Source organism: Melospiza melodia, chromosome Z (assembly GCF_035770615.1).
Source record: "Melospiza melodia melodia isolate bMelMel2 chromosome Z, bMelMel2.pri, whole genome shotgun sequence".
Lineage (NCBI taxonomy): Eukaryota > Metazoa > Chordata > Aves > Passeriformes > Passerellidae > Melospiza > Melospiza melodia.
Window position 1 is genome coordinate 54,460,547 of NC_086226.1, and position 27,170 is coordinate 54,487,716.

The window sequence follows — 27,170 nt, forward strand, 5'->3', positions numbered from 1 at the left end:
TGCTTAAAGATTTTTTTAATTCATTTATTACCTGTGCACAAGAGAAGTAACTACCAATAGAAACTCAAAAGCTATACAGTATTTTTTTACTTGGTGGTTAAAAGTAATTAGAGTATCACATGACCATGAATAAAAGTAATTTCTCCAATTACAAATCAGAATACATGTAAAAATCTCAGTGGAACAAGCCAAATAGCCATAGAAGCAATTGCAGAGCACAAGGCTGTGGCTCTTTAATTTGGACAATGACAAAAGTAATTTACAGTTAAATCTGTGACTATTGAAATAATGTTATAATGCAAGTTTCTGTACAGTTAAATGTAAAGAGACAACCATAACAGTAATTCTAGCATATTTTAACTGAAGTTGCTTAAGCATTTTTTCTGAGATAGTTACCAAAGATCTTGGGCAGTTCTACACCAAATTCAAGTCCTATGATGGGTTTTTTTTGTCGGTTTTTTTGGAGTTTTTTGTGGGGGTTTTTTTTTTTGGGTTTTTTTTTTTTTTTCTTGTTTGTTTTTTGGGGGGTTTTTTTGGGTTTTTTTTTTGTGGGGTTTTTTCTTGTTGCTTTGTGGGGTTTTGTGTTTGTTTTTTCATTGCTTACAATTTCACTCTATTATATTGTGTACATCTCTAGAAATGAGCCATCTCTGTTGTATATATTGTATTTATACCTTAGACAAATTAAAGTAAAAGATGGTAGATTACTCAAGTGGTATAAATCTTCCAGCATTTTGCTAGTCAAGAGAATAAAACATGCTAAAATCACAATAAGCAGTATTGGTACCCACAGCTTCAATTAATTTGTTTCCTTTTTAATGTGCAATCTACATAAATTATTATTGAAGGATACTGTTTAAGTAGTAAATAAATTGGCCATTTGTAGGTCAGACAAAACTTGTTCATCCAACTGTGAAAGCTGACACTGTTTCCAAAAAATCACAAATAATGCTGAACAAAAGAATTGATGCACTCAAAAGTGAAAATGCATTGATTCCCAATGTCTGAAGAAAACTACTGCACTCCACCTTCAAATGCATCAGATTGGTTTTAGTTATAACAAGACAATCCCAAGAGTCAGAATGAAATAAAGCAATCTGAAAGATTAAAGAGCTGTTATCAAAAATAAATTACATTTTTCAAGTTAAAAGAAACACTGCTATGAAGGCTGAGAGCCAAGCAGCCTTTCAATAGCTGCATTGATGTCTCCTCCTGTTGCTATTAGTGCTTGTAAATTTGCTTCACGGTTCAGAAAGCCCATTGCGCTCAGCTGTTCCAGTTGTTGCTGAAATCGAACTTCTGGATTTTGTAACTGCTAAGAACAAAATTTCAAGCTATAAAAGAATAATACATATTTAGCAAAATACACAATTTAAACACAGGTGGGTTTGGCACCACTCTGTCTTTTCTAATTTTTGACTACACCTTTTTCAAATTCCAAAAAATATATTCAGATAAATTCAATTAGCAACTAAAGAAATTTTTTTTAACAAGTCAGCAACATCAAATTATCTACACTTACATACCATTCCTGAACTCCAGGAAAAACTGACTAATAGTGGAGGAGTCACATTAAATTTGGTACATGTATGTCCATGAACCGTTTCTTAAAGATATGCATATAGCTGGTTTTCTAAAACAAAACAGAGTTCAACCTAGCAATGTGGAACAGCAAAGATTATGTTGTCAGCAATCTTGAACATCACAGGCTTTATTTTTCTTCAACATAAAGATCACCACTTTTGTAACACTCTCAAGTGTCTGTTGACTAAAATTACCAAAATCCTGATTGTTAGAAAGCTTGAATCTAAGGCAAACTCTTAGCTTTGCTTTATAGGAAGATCCTGATTACACAAACTCATGGCAAAATCCTGCATTGTCTTAATGATATGACCTTCAGAGGCATGTTTTTCATCAGGACAGAGGATGTATTTTTTCAGTATTTACTTGCACAGCTGAAATAGCACTTTTAAGCCTCTTCTACTGACCTTTGTTGACCAGAAGCATCCAGTGGGCTCTCTCCTCAACTACCTGTCTTCTTTCCAGTGTTTTACAATTAAGAATAAAAGCAAAAATATTTAAATATAATGATGTACATTACCTGAGCATTTGCACCAGCAAGTGCCTGCAACATCTGGTGGACAAACTGTTGGTGACCAGGTTCAGCAGTTCCTGAAGCTGGACTTGTATTTTCAGTGGAAACAGAACTAGGTACAGTGGATGCTGTAGAAGTTCCACTGCTTCCCCCTCCACCCAAACCAGGATTAAACCTGTATAAATTACAGAAAAAGAAATATACCACTTGAATAATAAACACTAGTTTGTCTCTTCTCATTAATTAGTTGGTACAAATTCTGTGAAAGAGAGGATAACAATTTGAGTAATGTACTGAGAAAAAGCCCAGAGTTATCACTGTTTAGAACTGCACAGCAGACAAATGTGACAGATTCTAAAAAAAAATTTGGTTAAACTAAAAAAGGCAAGAGGATGAATCTTTAATAAAGACTGTATAAATCTCTAAATCTAAAAAGAGTAACCAAAACAAGAGAAGACTTCCTGTCCAAATCTGTAAGATCAATTCTTACCCTGGTATAAGCCCCGGTGCTTCTGTTGCTAATGTCTGCAAGCCCTGCTGAATCTGTAGCAGAGCCTGCATTGCTCTGGGGTTTGACATAGCTGATAAGGTGTCAGGATTCTGCATCTAAGAGAAGGAGAGAAACTCTTCAGTATATGTAGATGTTTCAAGGTAATTTTTATTGCTAGATGTCTCATAGAATCTGACATAATTCCAGAACTTGGCTTTTGATTTTGTAGTTGAATATTACAGGAAATCCTTCAGTTATTTTTCTTCTGTGAGAAAACTTCCATAGAAGGCAATGAATGAACTCTCTAGATGTAGAAAAAGTCTCTTGAACAAGAATTATACAAGAGAAGTATTTTTCATTACAGATTTCAATCTTTCAAAGGCTTCAAGACTGTGCTAGTACATTGTTTTAGAATTAGTCTCCTGTATCATACTACTAGTAAGCAACAATGCTGAACATGATGAAATTTGACCAAAAAATACCTAAGAAAAAATACTAAGTTCCTTTTTCCTAGCTGATTTCAGATCACAGCAATTTGGTTGTGACTATTTGTACATATCTTATCTGTATTGCTCTTACAGCCTGAAATGTAAACAAACATACTGGAAAATATACCAACAAGCAAATGTATAATATTCAAGGGTTCTCTGTCGACTGTGACTTCTATTACAAATACGCTTTTACATCATCAAATAATTTAGAATGCACATCCTTTTCATGTCTGAAATGAAATATCCAAAAACCTAATTATTTTAGACACAAAACTAGTGGCTTATGCTCACCTTTGCATAGAGATGCAACAGGTACATGAAAAGCAATGTTTCAGTTACAAATAACAGGTTTTGATAATCCGACCAAAGAGCAGATAGGCTTACTAATCTGGGCAGCTTTCCCCTGGCAACTAGACCAGGTTACTATTGCTGAAAAACCACATTTGATTAATGTGGAAATCACAGATTAAGGTGAAACTTCCCCTACTGCAGAGCAGAACTGCAGCACAGGACATGAAGAAATCTGATCTGAGTGCCTCAAGAGACTTCAGAAGAGCAATTAATATTTTCCATTCATCTCTTGGACTTTTATCTTCATGATAGCTAAAAGTCAACAAAACAATGAATAGTATATGGAAAAGATAACTCAGATTTAAAGAGATAAACATTTTGGGGTCTCCAAATACAGCTGCTACAACTACTTTATGAAAATATTTAAATCTTGACTTACAGTCATCATACGTCTTACAGAATGTAAGACATATCAGTTTGAAGCTGTCTTACATAAATGCCGGCCCAACTATTCTTAGAGCACTTAGGTGACCTGGATCTCATCTCTATTAATGTTATTAATGTTATTAATTCCAGTAGCAGCCATTCTTCCCTAATTCTGCTGGGCAATTGCCCTTAATTGCAAAAGATGTCTTCCCATATGCAGATTCCACGGTTTCTGTCTCCCAGTCCCATAATATAAACACAGGTAGATAAGCAAGAAAACACAAGTTGAAATATTACCAACATTCTGAGAATATCCAGCTATTTCTCCACACCTCACCTGCAAATCTGTTAATCATCTAACTTCAGACAGTAATACAACAGAGAACTATTAGTGCAGATAAATTCCAAGGTGGTAATAACAGAAGGCGATACACAAAGGAAACAAGATATGATTCCTACTGTGCATTCATTAATTACCAATTATTCACAGATTTCAAAACATAAATGTACTGGCTCCTCAGCTACTACTGAGTCATTACAAAGCAGTGGCAATACAAAACACCACAGCCATTTATGTGGTTCAAACAATATAAACTATCTTCTGAACACTGAACATGCTACTGTAATTCATGTACGTTCTCATTATTTTATTCATAAAACCTCCTGCATGCAGCCAGATCTTGGGAAACACATATTTACAATGATTTGCAACGACTGCCTAATGTCAGAATTCATGCAGTGGATTAGCTTTTTAATTCCTACAAAAATCTTGCTTGCTTCTATTTAGGAAACAAGTACTACTACACACTGTGGCAACTAATACTAAGCAGATACCTGGGCTGCAAACACAATGTTGGTATGAGCAGAAGATAATGGTGCAGCAATCTTTCCAGGAAAGACTGCAGAACCCACTTCTTTTAAATTAGCTAATGACTTAGGTCTTTCAAGATATGCTCGAGGACCTCTTTTCCAAATATTTAATGCAGGTTTGAAAAGCATGAGAAAAGCATACTGAAACTTTAACTAGCATTGTGAAAAGTATTATTCTTTTTAATTTCCGAAACAAATTTTGTCACAAATAGGTGTTTTCTGGCTGGTGTTGCAGTAAGAGCATTTATTCCTTCTAAGCAAAGAAGCAAGAACAAATCTTAGTGGTTATGCTAGTCACAGACAACAGGTTTAACTTTTGAAAGAGATGGAGACATTAGCAAGAATATTATTAGGGGACAATCTAACTTAGTAGCTAAAGCTAATGAGAATATATTACAGAATCTAGCTGTTAGCCAAATCAAAGACAGGCACCAGTTTACCAAATATATTGCTCATTGACTTGAAGACCTTTATTAAGAGCTAGTATCTCATCTTACTTGCTGAAGGAAAGTTGGAAGTTGTTGTCTCATTTGTTCCTGAAGTTGAGGATTTCCAACAAATAAAGGATTATTCAACATCATCTATAGGACAAAAATATTTAACTTCAAAGATCAAGCAGTAAAAACCACTGAAGGTTTTAAAGCAACTACGGATAATACAGTAATAGTCTATGAAAATTACCTCACAGAACAATAATCATCTATCTACTCCTTTGGCCAAAACTTTCTGAGGGTGTATGTATTTTTTGTTTGTTTTTTTGGTGGGGTTTTTTTGTGGGGGCTTTTTTTGGATTTTTGTTTTTGTTTTTTTTGTTTCACTTTTGCTTCATTGGTACCTTTTTTCTTTTAAGTGAATGGATTTCCAGATACAAATAAGGCAGTCTTGCAAAGTATTACAAGAAAATACTTTTCTGTTCAGCCTCCACCAAAAATCTAAGTAATAGCTTTGCTGTAAATATCACCTGAAGTCAAGGATATTTCCAAGTGAATATTTAACACAGAAGAGGTAATATTTTTTCAATGTCAGTTCATAATCTGAGCTTCAATATTACCACTTTAAATAAAAATTCAAAGCACTTCTACACTACCATACATAAAACAGCATCTCTAATTTTACAGTGAGGCACAAGTCAAAAATAAGAAGTTAAAAACAGAGTAATATCTAGATAGGGCACCAAGTCCCCTCCCTTCACTTCCCCCAGACTAGAGAGGGTATTTATTTACCATTAGGTCTACCTTAATTCATAATGAAAGCACTTTTTTTGTCTGTTTCTAATGCTGGATCACAAGTTTACACAACCCCATGATGATTTCTGAAGCATATAAGGCATGATATCCAACTACAAATTGAAGAAACTCAAGGCAACAAATTTTTGAAAGTAAGCAGCTAATAATTACAGTAATTACTCAGGAATTAACACTAAAAATTAGCCCATTTGCCACAGGCAATTTTTGAGCTTTTGGGTTTTGTCTTTTTTTACTTTAATACACACAATATATTGCTATACTAAATGCAATTTACCTGTACTGCAAGATCAGGATTCTGGCTTAACGACTGCATCATGCTTCTCATGTAGGGTGCAGACAACATATTCTGCATAAGTTGTGGGTTTTCTGTTATCTGCTGTAATAAGCTCTGCATTCCTGGTGTATTGAACATACCAGCTTAAAGAAAAGGTAAAGGGCACGTTAGTAAGCATTCTGATTATCATCAGAGAAAGGAGACTATCTAAACCCAGAATATAACTACTTGGTTTTCATGAGTTTAAGACCCTGAAACTTACCTCAGTGCTGTTCTATTTACACAGACACATCTACCCTAAAAGTTAAGACAGACATTGTACCGAACACACATTCCCATCAACTATTCACATTATTACCTGTTTTCCCATTTGCCTTAGAACAGAAAAAATACTACAATTCATCTGCAGAATTGCTACCTTTGTTATTTTAAGTATTATTGTCACTTAGATTATTTTTCCTATTTTTTTTTATTTTTCTTCAGAGGACTTTAACAACAGTAAAAAGTTCTACAGAAGTAAATAGCAATAAAAACTGAATCAAAAACTCTCTGTCTAATGAAAGAATAATTTCAGTAAGTTTGCACATATGTGCAAATATAAACAGTTGCAGTAACAAACACACCTCCAAGCCCAGGTCCCAAATTTGGTCCAGTTGAGCTCTGTCCCGTTGTGCCTGAAGTGCTACTTTCGGCATTATTGCTGCCACTGCTCTCACCAGTAGTGACAGTATTTGTTGTGGAAGTCTGTGAGCTGGACTGAGGAGCCCACGGATTTGGCAGAGGATCTCGATTTTCAGTACGAGATGGCTGATTGTCCCCTCCTGCTGATGCATTGCTTACTAAAGAAGCAAATGGGTTACCTCCAAACTACAAAGGAAAGCAAACACTTATCATTCTACAAATTTATAAATCATACATGAAAATAAACATTTATGGCTTATAATCAGTTATACTCACCAGTCTACAGTAATTAAATGTAAATATTGTGAAAATACACAAACACTGAGAGATACTAGGACTCCCTCAAAAAATTAAATCACATTTCTTTTCAAAAATAGTGTTGCTACTGCATTGTATTTTGATCAGAGTAAAATTGTGTCTTGCATACTGGTTTCTGACTTTAAAATCTCTTATTCTTCTCACCTTCAGTTTAAAATTACTAAACACATCCTTAAAGGATTTTACCGGACCTCCGAATCTTAAGGCAGTAAATTAAAGGAATTAAAAATTAAGTAACAAGCAAATCTCTTAACTTTAAAATAGCTTCTCAATCACAAAAAGTGATAGCTGTATTTCTTTAGGCTCAGAAGAACAAGATTTTTAAAGATCTTTCAAGAGTAAAAGGCTACATAACAATTTCAAGTTTCAGAAATTGTTTTGTCAAATAAACATCTGGACATTTTAATTACTTTAATTCTTTTATTAAATATTAAGTATGTCCTTTCTGTGTCATTTGTAATCTTTTCTCACCTGTTCCTGTGCTGCATTCAGTATTGGCTCCTGGATGTCTGTGTACATACGCCGCAAGGCGTTGTATCCCCCTGGTATACTTTCAAGGTTGCTCAAAGCTCGGTCCTGGTTTCGCATCATTTCCTGCATCATTGCAGGGTTTCTAGCAAGTTCTAGTGTCTAGAGAAGTGGAACGTTTAATCTGTATTAATAAGAAATCCATTCTAAAGTGAAAATGTCAGCATTTGGTAATATCTCAGCCATCCCTGTCTAACCCACTTTAAAATTATGAATAGAGCTGAATCAACCTGTCAGCACAGTGTGAATCAACACAATTCAGTATTTAGCCAGCATTCTACCATAATTCTTACTGTTTCTAACATCACTACAGCCGGCAGCCTATAATATGAAATTTAAAATAAATACATAGAATTTCAAAAGCATCTATTAATCTCTTTGGGTTTTGGTACATTTTGCCATAAGATACAACTTATCTATCTTCTAATTTTAAAAACATTTAGAAGTACCCACAGTGACACAATGAAAATATGCAGAATTTTGGAGAATTACAACTTATGGTAAAATTCCTGGCTAGACAACAGGTTTCAAGGGCAGACAGCCACATCCAGTTCTAGCCTCAGAAGACATGTATTCAGTGACTTTCAAAAACTATGCTGCAGATTTCCTGAAATATCAGTCTATTTTGGACATTAACAACAAGATATGAAGACACTGGTTGTCTATGGCAACCTTTTACAGATTTCGAGTAAGAATGTTCACACGCTCCACTAAGTATGTCCAATTCTGGCTCTGTCGTTTACATAACAGCAGAATCACAAGTCATGAACTAATAGATCTTTTTACATACCTGTCTCATTATATCTGGATTATTCAGCATGTGACTGATTTCTGGATTTCTCTGTATCAGTTGCTGCATTTGAGGGTTAGCCATAATTAACTGCCTCATCAGGTCAGGATTTGAAAGCATGCTCTGAACAAATGGATTCTCCATTATCTGAACCATCATTTCCGGGTTGGACATAAGTTGTCGTTGCATCTGACTTTGCAGCTCCGAGAAGTTTGAACTATTTAAGCCCAGGCTACTCAGGCCTGCTAAACCTCCAAGGCCACCTTCAAGAGGATGAAAAAATGTGACTGACTATACTTCCAATCACATCCAGATTTTTTCTAAATACAAAATACTTGAACATATCTCATACTTCAAAGTAACAAAAGTGAATGGAAAGTCCCATCTTTTTCAAGGCTGTTCAGGAGTTACTCAGTTTATTTTTAAATAAACTTTATTTTTAAATAAAATTTGTTATAATTCTAACAGCTTTTCTTCTCATTTTCCAAGGCCAAGATACAAGAAATGTTTGAGACTGAGGGCTTTAGGTCCATATGCCTCCAGCAACATTTAACAACTGCATTTGTAGTAATCATTTATCTGTCTCCTCTTAGTTAAACTGTAACTAAGAGTGATATGAGTAATATTTCCAATTCCACTTAAATGTAAAACCTGTGTTCCTCCTGGTAATAATGTACCAAGAGGAAATTATGTTTTGAATTTTTGTGCTTTGCTGAATCCAGATAAAAAGTTTCAGAAAGTACTAAACAGACCAAAGAACAATTAAAACCCAAGAAATCATCTGCTTACTATAACTGGCTTTTCCAATTCTACTTCTTCCTCACTCCCAAATGCAAAAAAAAAGACAAAAAAGAATGAAACAAAACCCCACCACAACTATGGAAACAGATTATAATTTCTAAATCAACAGACTGCAGCCTCTTCATTCATAGAAGTGAAGACTCTTAATACTATCAGACTTGAAACCTGAGAAATAGCTAATTGTAAGATTAGCAGCAATTTTGTTGCTTTCATTGCAGATCTTGGCTTCATGTCACAGGTCCAAACTTCTGTGATTCATCTGTATTCAGATAACAGGAATTCAGATGCACTTTAAGTAGTACAAAGACGTTGGAAGGTGTTTCATTACGCATAGTGCCAAAATAAAACATCAGTAGCACCTTACCACTGAAGGTGAAACAGTACAAATCTTGTAGCGAAGTTTGTGGTGAAACACTGGAACAGTTTATCCAGGGAGGTGATGGATGCCCCACCTCTGGAAACATTCAAGGTCAGGTTGGATGGGGCTGTGAGGAACTTAATCTGGTTAAAGATGGCCCAGCTAATTGCACAGAGTTTAGAATAGATCACCTTAACAGGTATCCCTTCCAACCCAAACTATTTCATGATTCTCTGTAAAACTAATGAAACAACTCTTCTTTGGTAACTGACTGATCAGAAACCTTCTACAGCCAATTGAGTATATAACTGTAATTAATTTTCTGGCTGATGTGTTTGTTTGGGTTTTGTTTTTCAAGTTTTGTCTACATTGTGATAAAGCTTTGGGCACAATTAGTGGAATCCAAGAGAAGATACCCACCATTCCACCTAACAAATATTCTTACCCAAGCCAAAGGGATTACTATTTGTTGATGCTGGCGTTGAGGTACTACTGCTTGATGTCGATGTGGTAGCAGTACTCCCAGAGGTGTTTGCCTGTTGAGTTGGGTGGTCTTGTGATCTGAAAAAGCAATTTCAAAACTTTATATAGAGTGTAACAAGTTATTTTAAGTAGTGCCATTTGTAGCTAAAGTATTTTACTTCAGAATCTTAAATTACATTTAGATTCTTAGTCATAACCCAGGGATAACTCCAGTTATCCCCACATGGTTTCCTGTAATAAATCTTTCTCAGACACCTGTTATGTCATCAGTTTTTCAGAACAGTAGTTTTATATAGTGAAAAAACAGATAGGTATCACTGTTACCACCTTCTCATCCTACCCCATGACGCTTGCCAATTAATTGTTTTCTCTGTCCTTACCTTGCTTTAAGGATCCATGTCTTATTTCACTATACTCATATACTACTGATAACATGCCTACACCTTCAAGAAATAAAGCCTGACAAATTTAATGCAGAATTTATTTCATGCCACATCTCCAATAGGATGCTTTATTGAATGTGAAATTCAGTTAATGTCACATTTTATTATAAGACAAATCTCAAACTCTCAAACCTTTCAGACTTCAAAAAAAGGCTGTTAATAAAATCACATGACACTAAAGCCAGCATAATTTAGCACAGGCACTAAAGCCTGCCCAGGCTGTGTACTCATCACACTCTTCTACTGCAGGCAGAAAGACAAATGCTGCCATGCAGTAAAAGAGATCAAGGAATTGAGCTCGAATAAAGTTAACCTGACCTCTCTGTTCTAAAGAAAAGAGACTGCTTTGAAATCCAAATCAATTCTCCACTGTGGTTCAACAATCAATAAATGCCTATATTTGCAATACTACAGAATAAAATACTTTTGAAAACTACGAATTCAGACATCACAAAAAGATTTGAGAATTTGGCAGTACACTAGACTCCATACTTCAGTTCACCTTGGAGGACCTTTCTCCTATAACATAACTCTGCACTTGCTCCACTCAAGCAAACATCAGAGAAAAACCCCAACCATACAAAAAAACCTCAGAAAGATGCTTTAAAAGCATAGATTCTCCTGAGGTTTCTAAGAGCTCTTTAACCTAATTATCAGCAACTGCAAACTTTGAACACAAGATGACTATAACTGGCCAAGCAGCTGTAACTTGAATGAGAAAGATTATAGACTGTATACTGATTGCGATTCTCCTGCTAGAGATATTGAGTTTTCTTTTATCTAGAAAATATACACATCTTTCCTCCAAAAGCAAAGTAAAAACAAGAAGCATCAAATCCTATTTGTATTTTCAGCTGAGAAACTATTTTGAGAAGCAACTATGCTGCTTTATGTAATAGACATTAAAGGTTCTCAAAAGTGTGACAGAAAAGTAGGTGACACTGAAAGCTGAAGTACAACAGTGCTCCCATACAAACTGGAGCATATTCTTTGAAGATTAAGGTTCATGTGAGTTTCAAGCCTTTGAGCCTTCAGTCTTTCAGCTATATTCCTGTCAAGTGCACATTGCCTTTTACACCCATTTTGCCATTATGTTTCCTCCAAGCACACGTGAACAAATGACACCTGTTGACCTAGACCTCTATTCAGAAATTCTATTTATCTTCACTGCCTATTGCTAATCACTCACTGCTACTCTGACACTGTAGAAGATAGGTAACAAGAGTGCACTGAAAGTCTGTAGCAGTCTAGAAAATGTAGCACAGTAGAAAAAGTAATCTTTTTTTTAACAAGCATGTGGCTGGGATATATGAAGATTCCCATTTTGAAATTACAAATCTAATAACATAGTTTACAAGGGAAAAGATCACTTTCAGATCCAGTTTTGGAAAATAACTTTGACTTTTTCAGATACACAGCAGCAACAGTAACAGCAAGAGTCAACAGAAAAGTAAATGGCAGAGCGTACCAAAGTACCTGGGAACAAATCAATCTTGATACTCAGGGCCAAAAATCAGCATGTTCCAGGCCACACCGGCAGGGTCAAAATCTTGTCTTTCAAGACAAGCATAAAATATAGATATTTTAGCAAGAATACAACTGAGATATTTCAGGACAATGCTGATTTACATTCTCTCCAGCAGGTTTTACCATGTTTATTCAAGTAAAGCTAGTAGGTGAAAACTTCAATGCATCATTTGAACACAGCACATGTACATGCAAAGGATCTGTAGTTCTTAGTTCATACTTCATTTTCCCAATGATTAAAACATCCTGCAGATAGCAGAAATACAGCCTTCTAAAATGATTCAAACAAAAGCAGGCATGAATGAAGACATGGAGTGCAATGCTGATAAGACAGATGCAGGAACACTGAAAATGTTTGACATTTGCATTCCTGAGGGTTCCTCTGCTCAGAGGCAAAGTGCAAGAAGGCCCAAGAGGCAGGCAGGGGTGTATTTCAGTATGTAGAGCTACAGTAGATCCAAACTATAAACCCTCTGAAGATTGTGCAAGTCAAAGCATCCTTCTAGTAGTACTCATGGTGCCTCTCTGTCATACTTAGGACTTCAGGCAAAAAAAGCAACAAAAAAAAAAAAATAGCAACAGCAGAATACTCACTCAGATGCAAAAAGAATAGAACTGCAGTATTGCCTAATACCATATTCAAGACTGGCATGGCTTGTATCAGCCTAAATTTCAGGTGGAGGAGGCAAAGGGCAGGAAAGGGACACCTCTGACAGTACAAACACGTATTTTGACTCCAGGACAGAGAACATAATCCTTCCAGGGCATGAATATAGAACTGAAGGTATCAATTTCAAAAAGTACCTACATTGAATGTTAATGATACTAATTTCAACAAGAATTTGTATTTAATGCTAATGTTAGTAGCCAGCCTTGGTGTCTTGGTAAGGCCTTGAAAGGCAAAGTCTACTTCTGTTCTCTCCTACACTTCATGCTCTTTCCTTCAACATAAGACATTTTCACATCAGAGGGGATCCTCACCATAAACAGAAAAGACCTAAGTACAACAGAAGCAAAACCACTTTCACTCTAAAAGAATGAACATGTTATTGACTAATAGCAAACTGCTTTTGAGGGATCTATTGCTCTACTTGTTGGAAAGATTTTTGGGCACTTCACACAGCTTGAACAAAAAAAAAAGCTATATAACAAAAACCAAAAAAACCCCAAAAAAAACAACCTAAAGAAAAAGTAAAAGAAATGTATTTAAAAACATAAATCAAAATAAAATATGAGATAAATTTTAAAAAACGGTGTAATTTCATAACCTCACTGTTGTCCTGCAGCAGCTAAAACTAAGGAGCTGATTAAGGTGATTTAGTCAAATCTAGTTTTGCCCAACAGAAAGCTATTAATAATACAGAGCACTTAAACTTCTCTAGAGGTAAACAGAAGACCACTTGTTATTAAGATTACCTGTTCTGTGTTTTGATAACCAGGTGAACAGTGAGTCCATCATGAATTCCATGCTGAGTCAAAGTATCTTGATCTTTTAAAATTTTTCCAGCAAATATCAACACAAGCTGATCAGTGTGGGACTTGAAACGTTTAGAGATTTCTTCCTTGAACTAAACAAAAAAAAATAAATATTATACATTTATATAATTAAATACTGAACTGCAATTTTTAAAAATAATTTAAGAACAAGCTGTTTTTTACGTTTGCTATATTACCTCACTTGTACTGCATATTCTGTATTTCACAAACTAGAAATACTTTTGTTTCCTGAACTTCTTTCTGTCCTCAGGAAGATGGAAATATTTCTTTGCTGTTCAGAAAAGGAAATCTTCAAAATTTAATATCTAGATCATTAGTTCCACAAGTCGTGACAACGAAAATCTGATTTCTCTTGAAGACTACTGTGACTTCAATCAAGCATGCATCATTGATGTAAATAAATACTAGTATATACAATACTTAAGCACACCCGTATGTATATACATGGTAAAGTATGCCTATAATTATATACTAGCAAGTACACATATACAAATGTGCATACCACTGAAGCCATCCATTGCTGAAGAACTGAAGACGCAATGCCATAAAGAGGATAAATCTGTCTAGACTTTTGCTTGAACTGAGTGTACTCTCTCCTTAGATGTATTTTTGCTGCCTCCCTTCCACGTGTCAAAACTAACATTCCTTGCCACACAGACTAACGTTATACTTTAAGTGGCTCTGCTTTCTCATTTAATGCATGACACGGCTACATAAAATGAAGTTACAGCCCAGGTCACAGTGAATAAATACATTTTTCATTCATTGAGAAATCATTACCATACAAGACCTTTTACAAAAGAGACTGCTTACTAAGTGTTAACTGTCAAAAATACCTTAAATAATAGATTAACTTCATACACTTTATTTTATCTTTTTTCCTGAGGCAGAGGAAGAAAATCCTCTACACATATGGAAGACAGAATCCTAAAAACATTGTTGAAAATGAACATAAAGATCATCTAGTTTCAACTCCTCTGCCAAGGGCACGACACCTTTCCCTAGACCAGGTTACTCAAAGTCCTGGCTTTGAACACTTCCTGCAATGGGGCATCCACACCTCTCTGGGCAACCTGTACCAGTCGTCTTCACAGTAAAGGATTGCTTCTTAATATTAAAGAGGGTAAAGTTATTACCCTCATATCATCACTCCATGCCCTCCTAAAAAGTCCCTCACCATCTTTCATGTAAGTCCCTTTTGGCGACTGAAAGGCAGCTCTAACATCTCCCTGGAGCTTCTCTTCTCCATGATGAACAAAACTGTCTCAGCCTGTGTTGACAGGACATGGACTCCAGCCCTCTGATCATCTTGGTGGACTCCTCCCAGCTCACTCCAACAGGTCTATGTCTTCCTCTGCCAGGGTCCTCAGAGCTGGATGCAGCACTCCAGGTGGAGTCTCAGCAGAACACAGCAGAGAGGCAGAATCCTCCTGGCTCTCCCTGCTGGCCATGCTTCTTTGGATGCAGCCTGGGATACAATCAACTTTCTGGGCTCTGAGAACATATTGCTGGGTCATGTCCAGCCTCTTATCCACCAGCACCCCCAGGTCCTTCTCCTCAGGGCTGCTCCCAATCCAGCCTGCCTGTATTTGTATTTGGGATTGCCTCAAACCAAGTATAGGACCTTGCAATTGGCCTTGTTGAACTTTACGAGGTTCACATGAGCCCACCTCTCAAGCCTGGCAAGGATTGGCTTCCCTTTCCTCCATCACCTAATTCATCCCACACTGACTGGCACACATGGTTGGGGTGCACTCAATCCCAATGTCTATGTTACTGACAAAGATGTTAAACAGTGCTTGCCTCTGTACCAATCCCTAAGGACACCACTCATCACTGGTCTCCTCATGGACAATGAGCCATTCACCACAACCCTTTAAATTCATTATTCACTCAGCAGTCCATTTGTCAAAAACATGGGTCTCCAGTTTAGAGACAAGTAATGTGGCACAGTGTCAAACACTCTACATATGTGCAGGTAGATGATAGCACTCACTTTTCCCTCATCTGTCACCACTGCAACACCGTCACAGGCAACTATCACATTCGTCCTTAGTGAAACTGTGTTGACTGTCACCAATCTTCTCCTTACCTTCCAGTTCCTTAGCATAATTTCCAGGAGGTTCCATTCCACGATCCTACCAGGCACTGAGGTAAGACTGACCAGCCTGTAGCTCCCTGAGTCTTCCCAATTTCCCTTCCCAAAAATATATGGATGTTCTGTTTTGCTTTTTCCAGTCTGTGGGAACTTCCACGGAGAACTGCTACAACTTTTGAAATATGATGGCTAGTGGCTTAGCTACTTTCTTGCCCAGTTCCCTCAGGGCCCATGGATGTATCTAATCAAATCCCATGGGTCTTGAACCTGATCTTCTACAGGGGATGGTTCTTCATTCTCCCAACCCCTGCTCTCACCAACTTTGACAGTGTGGCTGAAGGATTTGCCAGTGAAGGGAACAGGATGGGCATTGGAGAGTGGGTGCTGAGGCACTGTAGTGTGTACCATTTGTTTCTCTTGCGTTTTACTCCTCTCTCTCACTTGTTCATTACTGTGATTATTGTTATTTTTACTACTGTTATTTTAAATATTAACTGTTCTTATATCAATCCCTGAGTTTTACCCTTTTCTTTCTTTTTCTGATTCTCTTCCCCATTTCACTAGGCAGGAAGAAAGTGAGGAAGCAGTTGCATGATAATTGCTGGCTGGGTTTAAACCATGACAGATTATGATGATGGAAATTCAGGCAGTTCTAAAAAAAATAATTTTGGTGTTGTTTAGGTCTTCAGTTTGCACAATATAACTAAGTAACAGTATCTGTAAATTACAGTTAAAATACTTCATCCACTGGGGAAACCAAAAGCCGAAGGAGTTCAGCGTCACTGGCTGGAAATGATGAGCATTTCTATCCAATTCTTCTAATGCAGTGACTCATCCTTTTAATTATCATGTAACAATTAAACCAACAATGTCAGCTCATTTCCTTTATTGTTCTAAATGTAAGTTTTACTTCATTGCAATAATACTACACCTTGTGGTACCACAAAGGTCATTCAGTCATATCTGGGCATAGAAAAGAATTCAAAGTTGTGAAAATAATGTTTCAACATACTTGAAATCTAGTGTGTTCATGGAAACTAGTTCACTGTACTCCTCTAGTAACTGAATACAGTAAAAATAATGTAAAATCATGTCAATTTTTTACATGACTATTACAAAAATACGTGGAGAGAAACACAGTGGTAATCAGACTAAAACACTGGACTAATGTCTAGTCAGAGGCCTGGTTTTCCTAGGGAGAAAAGTAAAAAGCATCTTAACCAGAGTGAGCTGATTCAAGGTAATATTCTCCTCAAAGCATGGCAACTTGAAGATTTGGAATTAATTAGAACAAATTCAAAGCTTGTGTTGTTGAAGGACTTTGCCCAAATTGCTATTTTACCTCAAGCTATCTTGTTTACATAAATATTTTTTTTTGCTTTGAAATACAAAAGCAGCATAGTTTTTCATGTTGAGAACAAACAGTGGCTTTTAGCAGCACACCAGCACTTCTTGTGTATACTTTCAATTCCATGCCAAATACCCTTATCTTCATAGAACTTTAAAATAATCACCATTAACAAGAGTTGCTTTTTGTTCACTGTTAAGACACACAGAAAAAAAATGCAACTCTCTGAAGCAATCTAGGACTTTCCGTACACCTGCTCGACTTGATTGCCTCTCAAGTTTTTTTCAAGGTACAGATGGACACCATAAAATGCTAATGTCCAGTGTTGAACAAAATGCATACTGTACCTGACAAAGTAAACACTTTGTCACCAAACAAATATCAGAATGCACATGAAGTAGAACAGCTGACTAAACCAGATATTGTCTTGCACTGTCACTTTGCAGAGCAGATCCATAATTTAAACATTAACCTATTAACATCTGACAACCTGGCCTTGCAAGAACCTGGTAAAGTGTTATTCCAGGTAAAGTGAAAGTATTAACATTCAAACTCTCCCTTGACATATTACAACCATATAATGTTTCAAAAGCTTCTGTTGACTCATTTTATGATATCAAAACCAGTAACTGTAATAATCTTATTATCCACTCACAAAACAAAGTGTTGTGATAAAGTAATAAAAAGAAGAAAACAAATCAATTAAAACATACTTTCCCAAATTCTCTAAACCTCAGCTTAGTAAGTCATACTTAAAAATTAAATTACAGTAACAACCTGGAAGAGGTCTTAGGCAATTAACATCAATTAACATCTGGTTTTTTAACAGAAAACAGGTCCCTAAAACTTCAACTACTTTGAAAATATTCAGCTACAATTTTATCTAGATGACTGTATAAAAAAGTAAGGTTGCTGACTCCCTGCACAGGAAACTCCTTTTGGAACACAACAGAAGAGGCCATGGAAGCAAATGCTTGTACGTAGAAGGCTGAACTGCAGTTTTCATTCTCAGCAGTCTCTCAAATAGTTCTACTACAAAGAAAGATTTTGAAACAGCATTACTTTGTTTGGCACTGCTGTTTCAAAACACACCCATAATATTTAAACTTTCAACTGTCTTTCCTAACAACAGTTAGTTACATGCACAGTTAAGCATATTGACTCAACTCCAGTCTGTTTTACACCCACACTGAGCAGTCTCCGAAGTAAACTTTTATGAGCTACAGCTTTCTTTCATACAACAGAATTAATGGTTACAGGTCGTCTTGACCCAAGAAGTAAGGAACCAAACACACTCACGGCCACAGCTGATAGCTGTGGTTTCCTTTTGGGATGAATCATGACCTGGACATCTTACGACTGACTTAAAGTGAGTCAGTAAAAACAGGGTTTCATTGCACAACTCTCTAGGACACTATACAGGAAGGAAGACAAGAATTCATCATTTCAAGCAGGAATACGAGCACTTTTGGCCCACAACAGATAAAGTATAGATAGAAAGAATGCACAAACTAAGGCTTCTATGTAAGAGTACTGTCCTTCATGTCTTAATGGGGTTACTATCTTATGGTAGCTTTGCCAATGACCCATGCTAGTTTCATAATAAAATTATGTCCTCAAAAGCCTGCAATCAAATAAAACTCACAGAAAAACCACATTTCAAAACACAAAGTCAAATTCTTGATGAGCTTAAAAGGCTAGCAGCCCATAAAGGGCAAACTGCAGCAGCACATGGTAGTGTAAAGTTCTAGCCATTTCTATTCCCTTCAGGGATTCTTCAACAAGCCACTACCAATTCGCCAAGCCTTTGTTGGAGAAGCAACGCTTCTCCCCTAAAAGCACTTGGCAATCTACTCTCTCCCTGTTTGTTATGTACCTGATCACTGGCAAAGCAACACAAACTGAAAACAAGCACTGTCTTGGCTCAGGCCAAGAAAGGGTTCACGTAGAAACCCAGGGCACCAGGAATATTTCTGTCTGCTCGGGGGTGCCCTGACCCCCAGAGGAGCGCTGACTTTGACCCTCATTCATGGAGGAAGTTTCCTACACTTCAAGAGAGACTAGAATCCACAGAAGTGTGAAATAGATTATAGAGAGTAGTGTAGGTGTATCACTTGGTGAGAAATTTAGGGTTTGGCATTTTTACTATGTTGTGGATGGAAGCAAGATGGAGGGCACAGGGCATCATCCTGGGCTTCTTCTTCATGCTTCTTCTTCCTTCTTCCTTGTGGGTTTGGGTGGCATTTTGTAATTGGGCAGAAACATCTGCATTGTGGGCTCTGTGGGATCAGTTATTGGGTTAAAAGGGAAAATAATCTAGGTGTCAGTTCTTAATTGGATAGTTTAGTCTTAAAAGACCTTGTAACAAGAGATTGTTAGCCATTTTGTGCCTGCTAATGAAAAGCTGCCCAGCTCACAGTAGTGAGACTATTTCACTGATAAGAAATAAACACTTGAGTCTGAACATGATCTACCATCTCAAGTGCCTTCAATCCAGACCCTGGTACCACTGGTAACTGGTACCACCAGAGATTAACTTTTGCAGAAGCCAGGAGGGGGCATGGCTTGGACCCGGAGGTTATTTTATACCACCTCTTGTCATTGACAGCAGCTGGGGAAATGGAATCTCTTCCAGGGAAAAGGGGTTCCTTCTGGCCAAGAAAACATGGTGGAGGGAGATGTCCAGTATTGTCAGTTATCAAGGGAGTTCTTTTGTGTCAATCACTGACTTTCTTGCACCCTTTGCCATTAGTATTGTTGCTGTTAATATTTGTTTTCTTATCTCACTGCTGTTTCCAGTAAATCGTTCTTATCTTGACCTGTGATCTTGACCTTTTGTGCTTCCAACTCCCCTCTCCAGCATGTCTTGGGTTGACTGACAACTTAAGAAGAGTGAAAAGAGAAAAAAGTTTTGTAAGTTACAGGACACTAAGATTCAACTTAACTCATTGACGTTTTTGTGCTGCGTAAAAATAGAAAATGCTTCAAATCCTCTTTTCAGTGTTATTTTTGTCTTGAAAACTCTCAACTGTATTCTACAACTCAACTAATTTATACAGCATTCAACATTATTTAACAAATAAAGCACTCAGGCTCAGGGGGGAGAGGGAAAGGAAAAGGTGGCAGAGAGAGAGAGAGAAAGAGAGAGGCAGTGTGGTTTGGGAAGTATCAGTGGGGTCACTGAGTTAGGAAGTAACGTTCCTAAAAAACAACCGGTTTTTAGAAAAATCACAGTTTAGGAAGAGCCAAAATCAGTGTGTTACCAAGATTATTCTTGCACTTAATACAAAACACAGCATCATACCAACTACTGAGAAGATGAACTCTATTCCAGTCAAAACCAGAACACCATGTAACCATATCTTCCAAATTCTTAAGATTTTACCCTAACTTTACTCCCAGACAATGACCCTTTTAACAGAGACAAGGTTTATAGTCACTTATTGAAATACTGATTGGTTTTTAAAATCTTTACATGACACTTTTACCACAGCTAATTATTCATTAAGGTTTTCTATGCTGTCGGCAATTTTGAACTGTACCCATGGCAATTTTTTAAAACTGTGTGACACCCCTGACTGAGGGTGAAGGATTTTAGCAAAACAAACTCACAGGACAAATGCATCTGACACAGATAACACTTTTTAAAAAATAATTTAAAATATACATGTCTTAGTGTTATGCAGAGAGGTATCTACCTAAAAGACACTTCAACTACTACTTAAATAGGTTTTCTTATTTTACTCTGTTTGCCAGTCATTTATCAGAAAACACCTGTTGAGTACTATGGCCACTGATGCCTCTGAGTTACATCTAACTTAGCCAACAAAAGTCAACATACTTTTACTTCGGAAGGTTACTCTATAAAATAATCACCTACCATTGCTCTAAAACAATTTTCATATCACAAAATGAGGGGGGAAAAAAACTCAGGTTAAGAAATAAGTGTAATGAGAGTATATCACTCCATAAAAAATCACAGAGATGTGTTACAATGCACTGAAACACCAGACGATGGAAAACCTAACACTAAATGCTTAGTGTATTCAAGTGCCTTGAGACACCTGAGAAAGAACAGAAACCTCAATCACAATCCTGGAAACAAAAAACAGACTGGATTCCATTATAGAGTTTCAACCTATTCGGTTTATAGCATTCAGTAATCCCTGGATTACAGAAAAACAGTGAAACAGAATTGGATCATGTTAAAAGAATTGTTCCTATAAAGTACAGTTTCTTAAAAGGGAAAACATTACAGAAAATACTAAAAGCATATGCAAACCAGGAAAGATGCTCCACTACCAAACTATCCAAATCTTTAACAATTTAACATTTACACCTGTGTGATCTGTATGAAGCAGAACACTACCAGTTTGGGATCATGAGATCCAGGCATAAAAATGAAATCCTGGATTTATAGATTTAAAGTTTCAAACGTAAACAGTACTGTAATTTCAATCAAAAATTTAGAAGCTCTCCACTTGACAAAAATCAGTAGTCTCAACACAATGGATATATGGATACTTAAAATTAAGCAACTCAGGGATTTTTATATGTAGTTTAGTCTAGTGCAGAAAGCACATTTGTGTTCACCTACTTTAGAAAACACACTAGAAACTGTTAAATATACTGTTACTGAAAACTGTATTCCACACTGAAGAGATACTGTATTTAAAGGCTGAAGCTAAACAAAAAGGGGCGAAAAAACTCCAAATCCTGCAAAAGGATCTAATCTGTTTTCTGTGGAGGTAAACTCAATTTCACTAACTCTTTCTGACGGGCATTGCTCTGAAATTATCATATAATCAAAGGATTGGCAATCATTCTCTGCAAGAACTGTAAGCTTCTGAAATTATTAGCACAGATTACTGTATTCACTCGTTGGCCCAGAAGTTAATAACATACAGCTAGACACGTTACTCTGTCTCAGAGTTGGAATGCTCACAGAATGGACAACTCAGCATCTTTCAGTGTGCTACACACGCACAGACAGTAATTCTGGACCAGTTATAATAAACCCACAAATACAACAAATCTCAACACAGGGCACTAAAACAGCATCAAGAAGCATTAGCAAGCTTTAACTCTTCTAAAACTCCCTTATTCTAAATTATGAAGGTAAAAAAACTAGTTTTCCATGTAACCGATGCCAACACCTCAATACTCAAACAATTCAAGTCATCCACTAAGACTTGAGTCGCTCCTAAAATGAGTACACTTTTTCTTTGCATACAGGCTTTACCAAACACATTAAGACAACTCTGCTAAGCAAGAAATTGCAAAGACTGTACTGCCATGAACTCAGAAAATAAACTGAAGGAAGAAAACACAAGACAAGAGACAAAGCGTTTTAGTGAGTCGGAGTATCAGCACTGTCAGGGTCAGCTAGTCAACATATTTTACCCATCATGTATTCATTAAGCCTCGGCTCTGAGAAAGATCAGTATCATACCCAGTCAAGAATGCAAACATTTGGTCCTTCTCCTAATACTGAGCCAACCTGTGCTAAGCACAATCAAATAATTTTCAAAGAAAAGACAGACAGACACCAATGTAAATCAACTGATCTCCCAGAGTAGCTTTGTACTTAGTTTGTTTTCCATACCAACCTGCATACTCACTGTTCTAGCTGCACAACACAGTGTCACAGTAACAAATCTATTCTACTGAAGTCTTCCAATAGAGGAAAAAATCTTGACAGAAAAGTTGCAGACATGGTTTACATTAATGGGGCAACATAAAATTTAAAATTTTTTTTACCCTTAAATTTGGCCCTGATGACTCAAAATACTTTCCTAGAAAATCTGGGTTCATGTTCTAGCAGTATTCTGAAATGACCATAAAGAAATAACTCAATTCTTTAAGTTCTAATGTTAGCTATAGAAATATACTGAGGGAGTTTCTTTTGCTGGGTTTTTTTTGTTGGTTTTTTTTTCAGCCGACAAGTTACTGGCCCACCTATCTCAACTGTACAAAACACTTGCTGATCACAGATGCATTTGAACAGATGTGCAACTTGCCTGGTATTTGAGATTAACCTATTTTCAAGGCCAGTTCTAGAAACATTGCATCTACTGTTGATGCTTATTACTATCAACAGCTCACTTTTGCAATTAAAGAGAAAAAGCCAATATTAGTCACACTAGAGGCACAGCGCATTTTTAGTGCTGTTACACTGCCTGGGACTTGAATCCAATGGTCAACCCAGCAGGGCAATCTTACTTCACAAGCACCAATTTATAACTGCAGACCTAATATTTTAACAACAGTTCCAAGAGAGACAACACTCACAGTTTAAGATACCTGTAGACAACAAAGACATCTGAAGCAGTGTCCTCTGTTAATTCCCTAAAGTTGCATAACTGCTTTCAGTAAAAATTCATGCTCTTGACAGGCTGTACAACCATTTCAGTTTATGACTACTGTTTATCTGAAAACGTGGCAGCTCCACCAGTATTCAAATATGAAACAAACTGTTAAAAGTCAAATGCATTACAAAATTCACAGCCAGAGTAAATCTGTTTATTATTTCCAAAGGACCCAACTAATGGCTGACTGCTTTACAGGACAAACACAATCCTCAGGTTAGATTCAGTTTATGAATCTCTCTTTTGAAATATCCTAACAAAACAAAAGCCCCAAAACTGCAAAGACTTTTTAAAAAACTGCATTGAAGCTGCTCACAAATCTATGGAGAACAGAGAAATGAAAAGCACCCCTTTCAGACTGAGATTGCTGGGAAAGCAGTGGACAACATTAAAAAGCAAACACAGACGTTTTACTTTTGGAAGAAATGCCTAGATCGAGCTTGCAGAGAGAGTAACTCACAGCACACAACACTGCAGCTGCCGAAAGACTAGAGAAGAAAAGAAAGCGGCTTCAATGCATTGGCAGGTGGAGAAAACCACAATGAAACTCAGTTCTGGGACACTTCTAGCCCAAACACTGATGTACAAAAGGAAAAAAACAAACAAACAAGCAAACAAACAAACCCACAAAACGAAGCTGAATGTAGATTAGACTTAGGGACAAAAAAACCTGAAAGAAATACTAGCATTTTCTCTATTCACAGCAGCTAGGTGAAACAAAAGTCTGACAGTCTAGTTGAAGTGCTAGCACTGCATTTGAAGTTTCAGAGCCTTTACTTCATCTTTTGTATCTCTTCTATTAACCTGACAGTGTCCTTCAGCTCACACTTAAGGAATGATGTCAAGTTCTGTATCTAGACGTTAGTGGTGCTTTCAGACCATGTAATCTCTTTTTGAGGAGGTCTGCAATACCAATAACACACAAAAAATGTGGAATAGCACAAAATTGCCATATTTAGAGCCATTTCAAGGAGAAAACTGGGAAATCCTATGGAAAATGAAAGAAGTTCTGAATCGAGGGATGTCTATGTGCTTTATAGGCAGGACACTGCATTTTTACATTTTGATAGCACCTTTGCTATGATTTGCTGCTTTCTAATTTAAATAAATGAAATTTTAGTCAATACTTGCACAGCAAACCTTCTACAAAACTAGAAGACTTGCAGGAAACAGTGCAGATCAATCAGCAGGTGTCACTAGTTCGAGAGAGAGGCAGCTGTGGCACAGGCTTTCACAGGGAGGCACAAAATCCCTAATAACTTGGTTATCTGACATAACCACGCCATACTAAGTACCATATCCATAACTAGCACATCAAAGTACAGGAGACTGCAGATTTTACACACACATTGCAAGGCTACAACTTCCCAAAGTTGAAGGCTGACTCACTGTTTCTAAAGACAGTGTTAGATCAAAATGAACAGTGGAAACAGAGAGATACAAGTGACTGCATATGTTTTCTATAGTCATGTTAGCCAGCCAGTGAGACAACTACCACCAAAACCAGTCAGCTCACAACTAGGACAACTCACAGCTAGAAAATGAGAGAAGAGAAGGCTTTGGGGTGACCTAACTGTGGCCTTCCAGTACCTGAAGGGAACTTGCAGGAAGGATGAGGCAAGACTGTTTGCAAGAACGTGTGCTGACAGGACAAGGGGCAACAGCTTCATAGTGAAAGAGAGTGGGTTTAGATTAGCAATTACGAAAAAATTCTTTACTGTGGGGGTGGTGAGGCACTGGAACAGGCTGAGCAGAGAAGCTGTAGATGGCCCATCCCTCGAAGTGTTCCAAGCCAGGTTAAATGGGGATTTGAGCAACTTGGTCCAGCTGAAGGTGTCCCTGTCTACGACAAGGGAGCTGGAAGATTGTTGATGTCACTTCACGAATGAGCTACATGCCCCTTCCGAGCCGGCCCTCGGCAGCGCAGCAGAGAAGTCGGAGAGGAGGGTACGAGGCGGCACATTTCTCCACTACCCCCTCCTGGGCCGGGATCGGTGCCGGTGCTCGCCCAAAAGCGCCCGGCGCGACCCGGGCGAGCAAAAGCTGCTTTGTCACCGGGCAGGGCCCTCGCCCTGCGCTGCCAGAGGCGGGAGCCGCGAGCCGGCGCTCCCCTGCCGGGCGGCGCTGCGCCCGGCCCCGGCCCCAGCGCGGCCCCGCCAGCCCCCTCAGCCTGCTCGGCCGCCCCTCACCTGCCGGATGCTACTGGTCTCGGAAACGGCGAACTCCTCCTTCTCCTTGGGAGTCTTCACCGTAACTTTGATGATCCGCGGCTCGGAGACACCGGCGGAGTCGCGGGTAGGGGAGCCGGGGGAGCCAGAGGGGCCCCCCGCGGGCCCCTCCGCTCTGTCCGACATTGCTGTGTGCGGGCGGGGCGGGGCGGGGCAGGGCAGGGCAGGACCGGACCGGGCCGGGTCGAGTCAGGGCAGGGCCGGGCAGGGCAGGGCCGGGCCGGACAGGACAGGGCAGGGCAGGGCAGGGCAGGGGGCCTGGCTGCTGGCTGCTGGCTGTCGGCTCCCGGCGGCTCCAGCCGAGCGCTCGCGCCGCGCCGCGCCCGCGACACCGGAAACGGCTCGCCCCGGCCGCCGCGCGCCGTGATGACGCAGAGCAACGGGGAAGGTACTAGAAAGGGGCACCGCCCGTGCGCGCGGCCGGCCCCGCGCGCGCCGCCGAGGGCCGAGTGCGGCGGCGGGGCCTGGGCCCGGTCCGCGTGACCGAGCGGAGCCCTCCCGCCGCCCGTGTGGCTTTGGGCCGTCCCGTCCCTGCCCTTCGGCCAGGCCTGCCTCCACGGACCTCCCTCTGTGAGGCACCTCTGGAGTGCCGTGTCCCGTTCTGGGCTCCTCAGCACAAGAGAGACAAGGAGCTACTGGAGAGGGTCCAGCCGAGGAACACAAAGATAATTTGGGGTTTGAAACATCTCTTATATGAGGAGAGACTGCAGGAACTGAGCCTGTTTAGTCTGGAGAAGCCTGACAGGGGATGCATCAACACATGTAAATATCCCAAAAGTGGGTGCCAAGAGGATGGTGGCAGATTCTTCAGTGGTGCCCAGTGACTGGATGAGCCATGGCCATAAACTCAGGAAATTCCACCTCAGCATGGGAAAGAACATTTAGGGTGGCAGAGCACTGGAGTAGGCTGCCCAGGAAGGTCATGGATTCTCCCTCTCTTGAGGCATTCAAAACCTGTCTGGACACGTTCCTGTGTCACCTGCTCCAGGTGACCCTGCCTCGGCAGAGAGACGATGAGCTCCAGATGTCTGTGCAGAAAGTCACCAGTTCCCCAGCTAGGGTCTGGGAATGCAGGTGCTGGCCATGCAAGTGTGGTTTGCTGGAGCTCCAGTCTAAGATGTGAGGTGTTACAGAGGCCTCTAGTGACATGCAGGGGTTTGGTGTTGGAAAATGCAAGAAGACTAACTTGGCATAGTTTGTGAACTTAGATCAATTAAATAATTCAGTACCTGTTGCTTTTAAGTTACTTGGCCCCGGCTAAAGAGTAATAAATACTAGACATTTACTACATTAAAGGTATTGCTACAGTAGCATTCCATAGCAGGAAATCACATCTTCGTCAAACTTGGACCAAAAAAACCTCAAACACAACTTAAAACTGCATTGCCAAATTAGGCATTCTCCCAAAATATTCCTGCCTCTCAGGAAATTCAAGATGTCTTTTCCTGTTTTGGTGTAAAGTATGCATGTGGCTGAACTGTAGAATTAAATGTCCTTTTTTGCTTGGATGAGAACAGA

General features: G+C 38.6%; 1 protein-coding gene across 3 annotated transcripts; it reads right to left on the reverse strand.

Annotated features, from left to right (window-relative positions):
* UBQLN1 (ubiquilin 1) lies at positions 1-25,798 on the reverse strand. 3 transcript variants are annotated; one of them, XM_063180442.1, is made up of 11 exons: positions 25,614-25,798; positions 13,530-13,681; positions 10,106-10,221; positions 8,502-8,764; positions 7,655-7,813; positions 6,808-7,051; positions 6,185-6,327; positions 5,161-5,244; positions 2,586-2,701; positions 2,102-2,270; positions 1-1,312 (listed from the first exon to the last, which is right to left on the reverse strand). In XM_063180442.1, the coding sequence occupies exons 1-11, from the start codon at positions 25,776-25,778 to the stop codon at positions 1,160-1,162; spliced, it is 1,764 nt and encodes a 587-aa protein (XP_063036512.1). In that variant the 5' UTR covers positions 25,779-25,798; the 3' UTR covers positions 1-1,159. The 3 variants fall into 3 exon arrangements, with proteins under 3 accessions (XP_063036512.1, XP_063036513.1, XP_063036510.1); XM_063180443.1 differs by having other exon boundaries at positions 1-1,334; XM_063180440.1 differs by having other exon boundaries at positions 1-1,315; positions 25,614-25,797.
* Positions 25,799-27,170: the final 1,372 nt, after the last annotated feature.

Excerpts from the sequence above, each read along its gene's own strand:
- UBQLN1 (XM_063180440.1), bottom strand. The coding sequence starts at position 25,778 with ATGTCGGACAGAGCGGAGGGGCCCGCGGGGGGCCCCTCTGGCTCCCCC. Across the intron at positions 8,765-10,105 it reads TAGTAATCCCTTTGGCTTGG|GTGGCCTTGGAGGTTTAGCA; the intron begins GTAAGAATATTT and ends ATCCTCTTGAAG. Across the intron at positions 6,328-6,807 it reads TTTGGGACCTGGGCTTGGAG|CTGGTATGTTCAATACACCA; the intron begins GTGTGTTTGTTA and ends CTTTTCTTTAAG.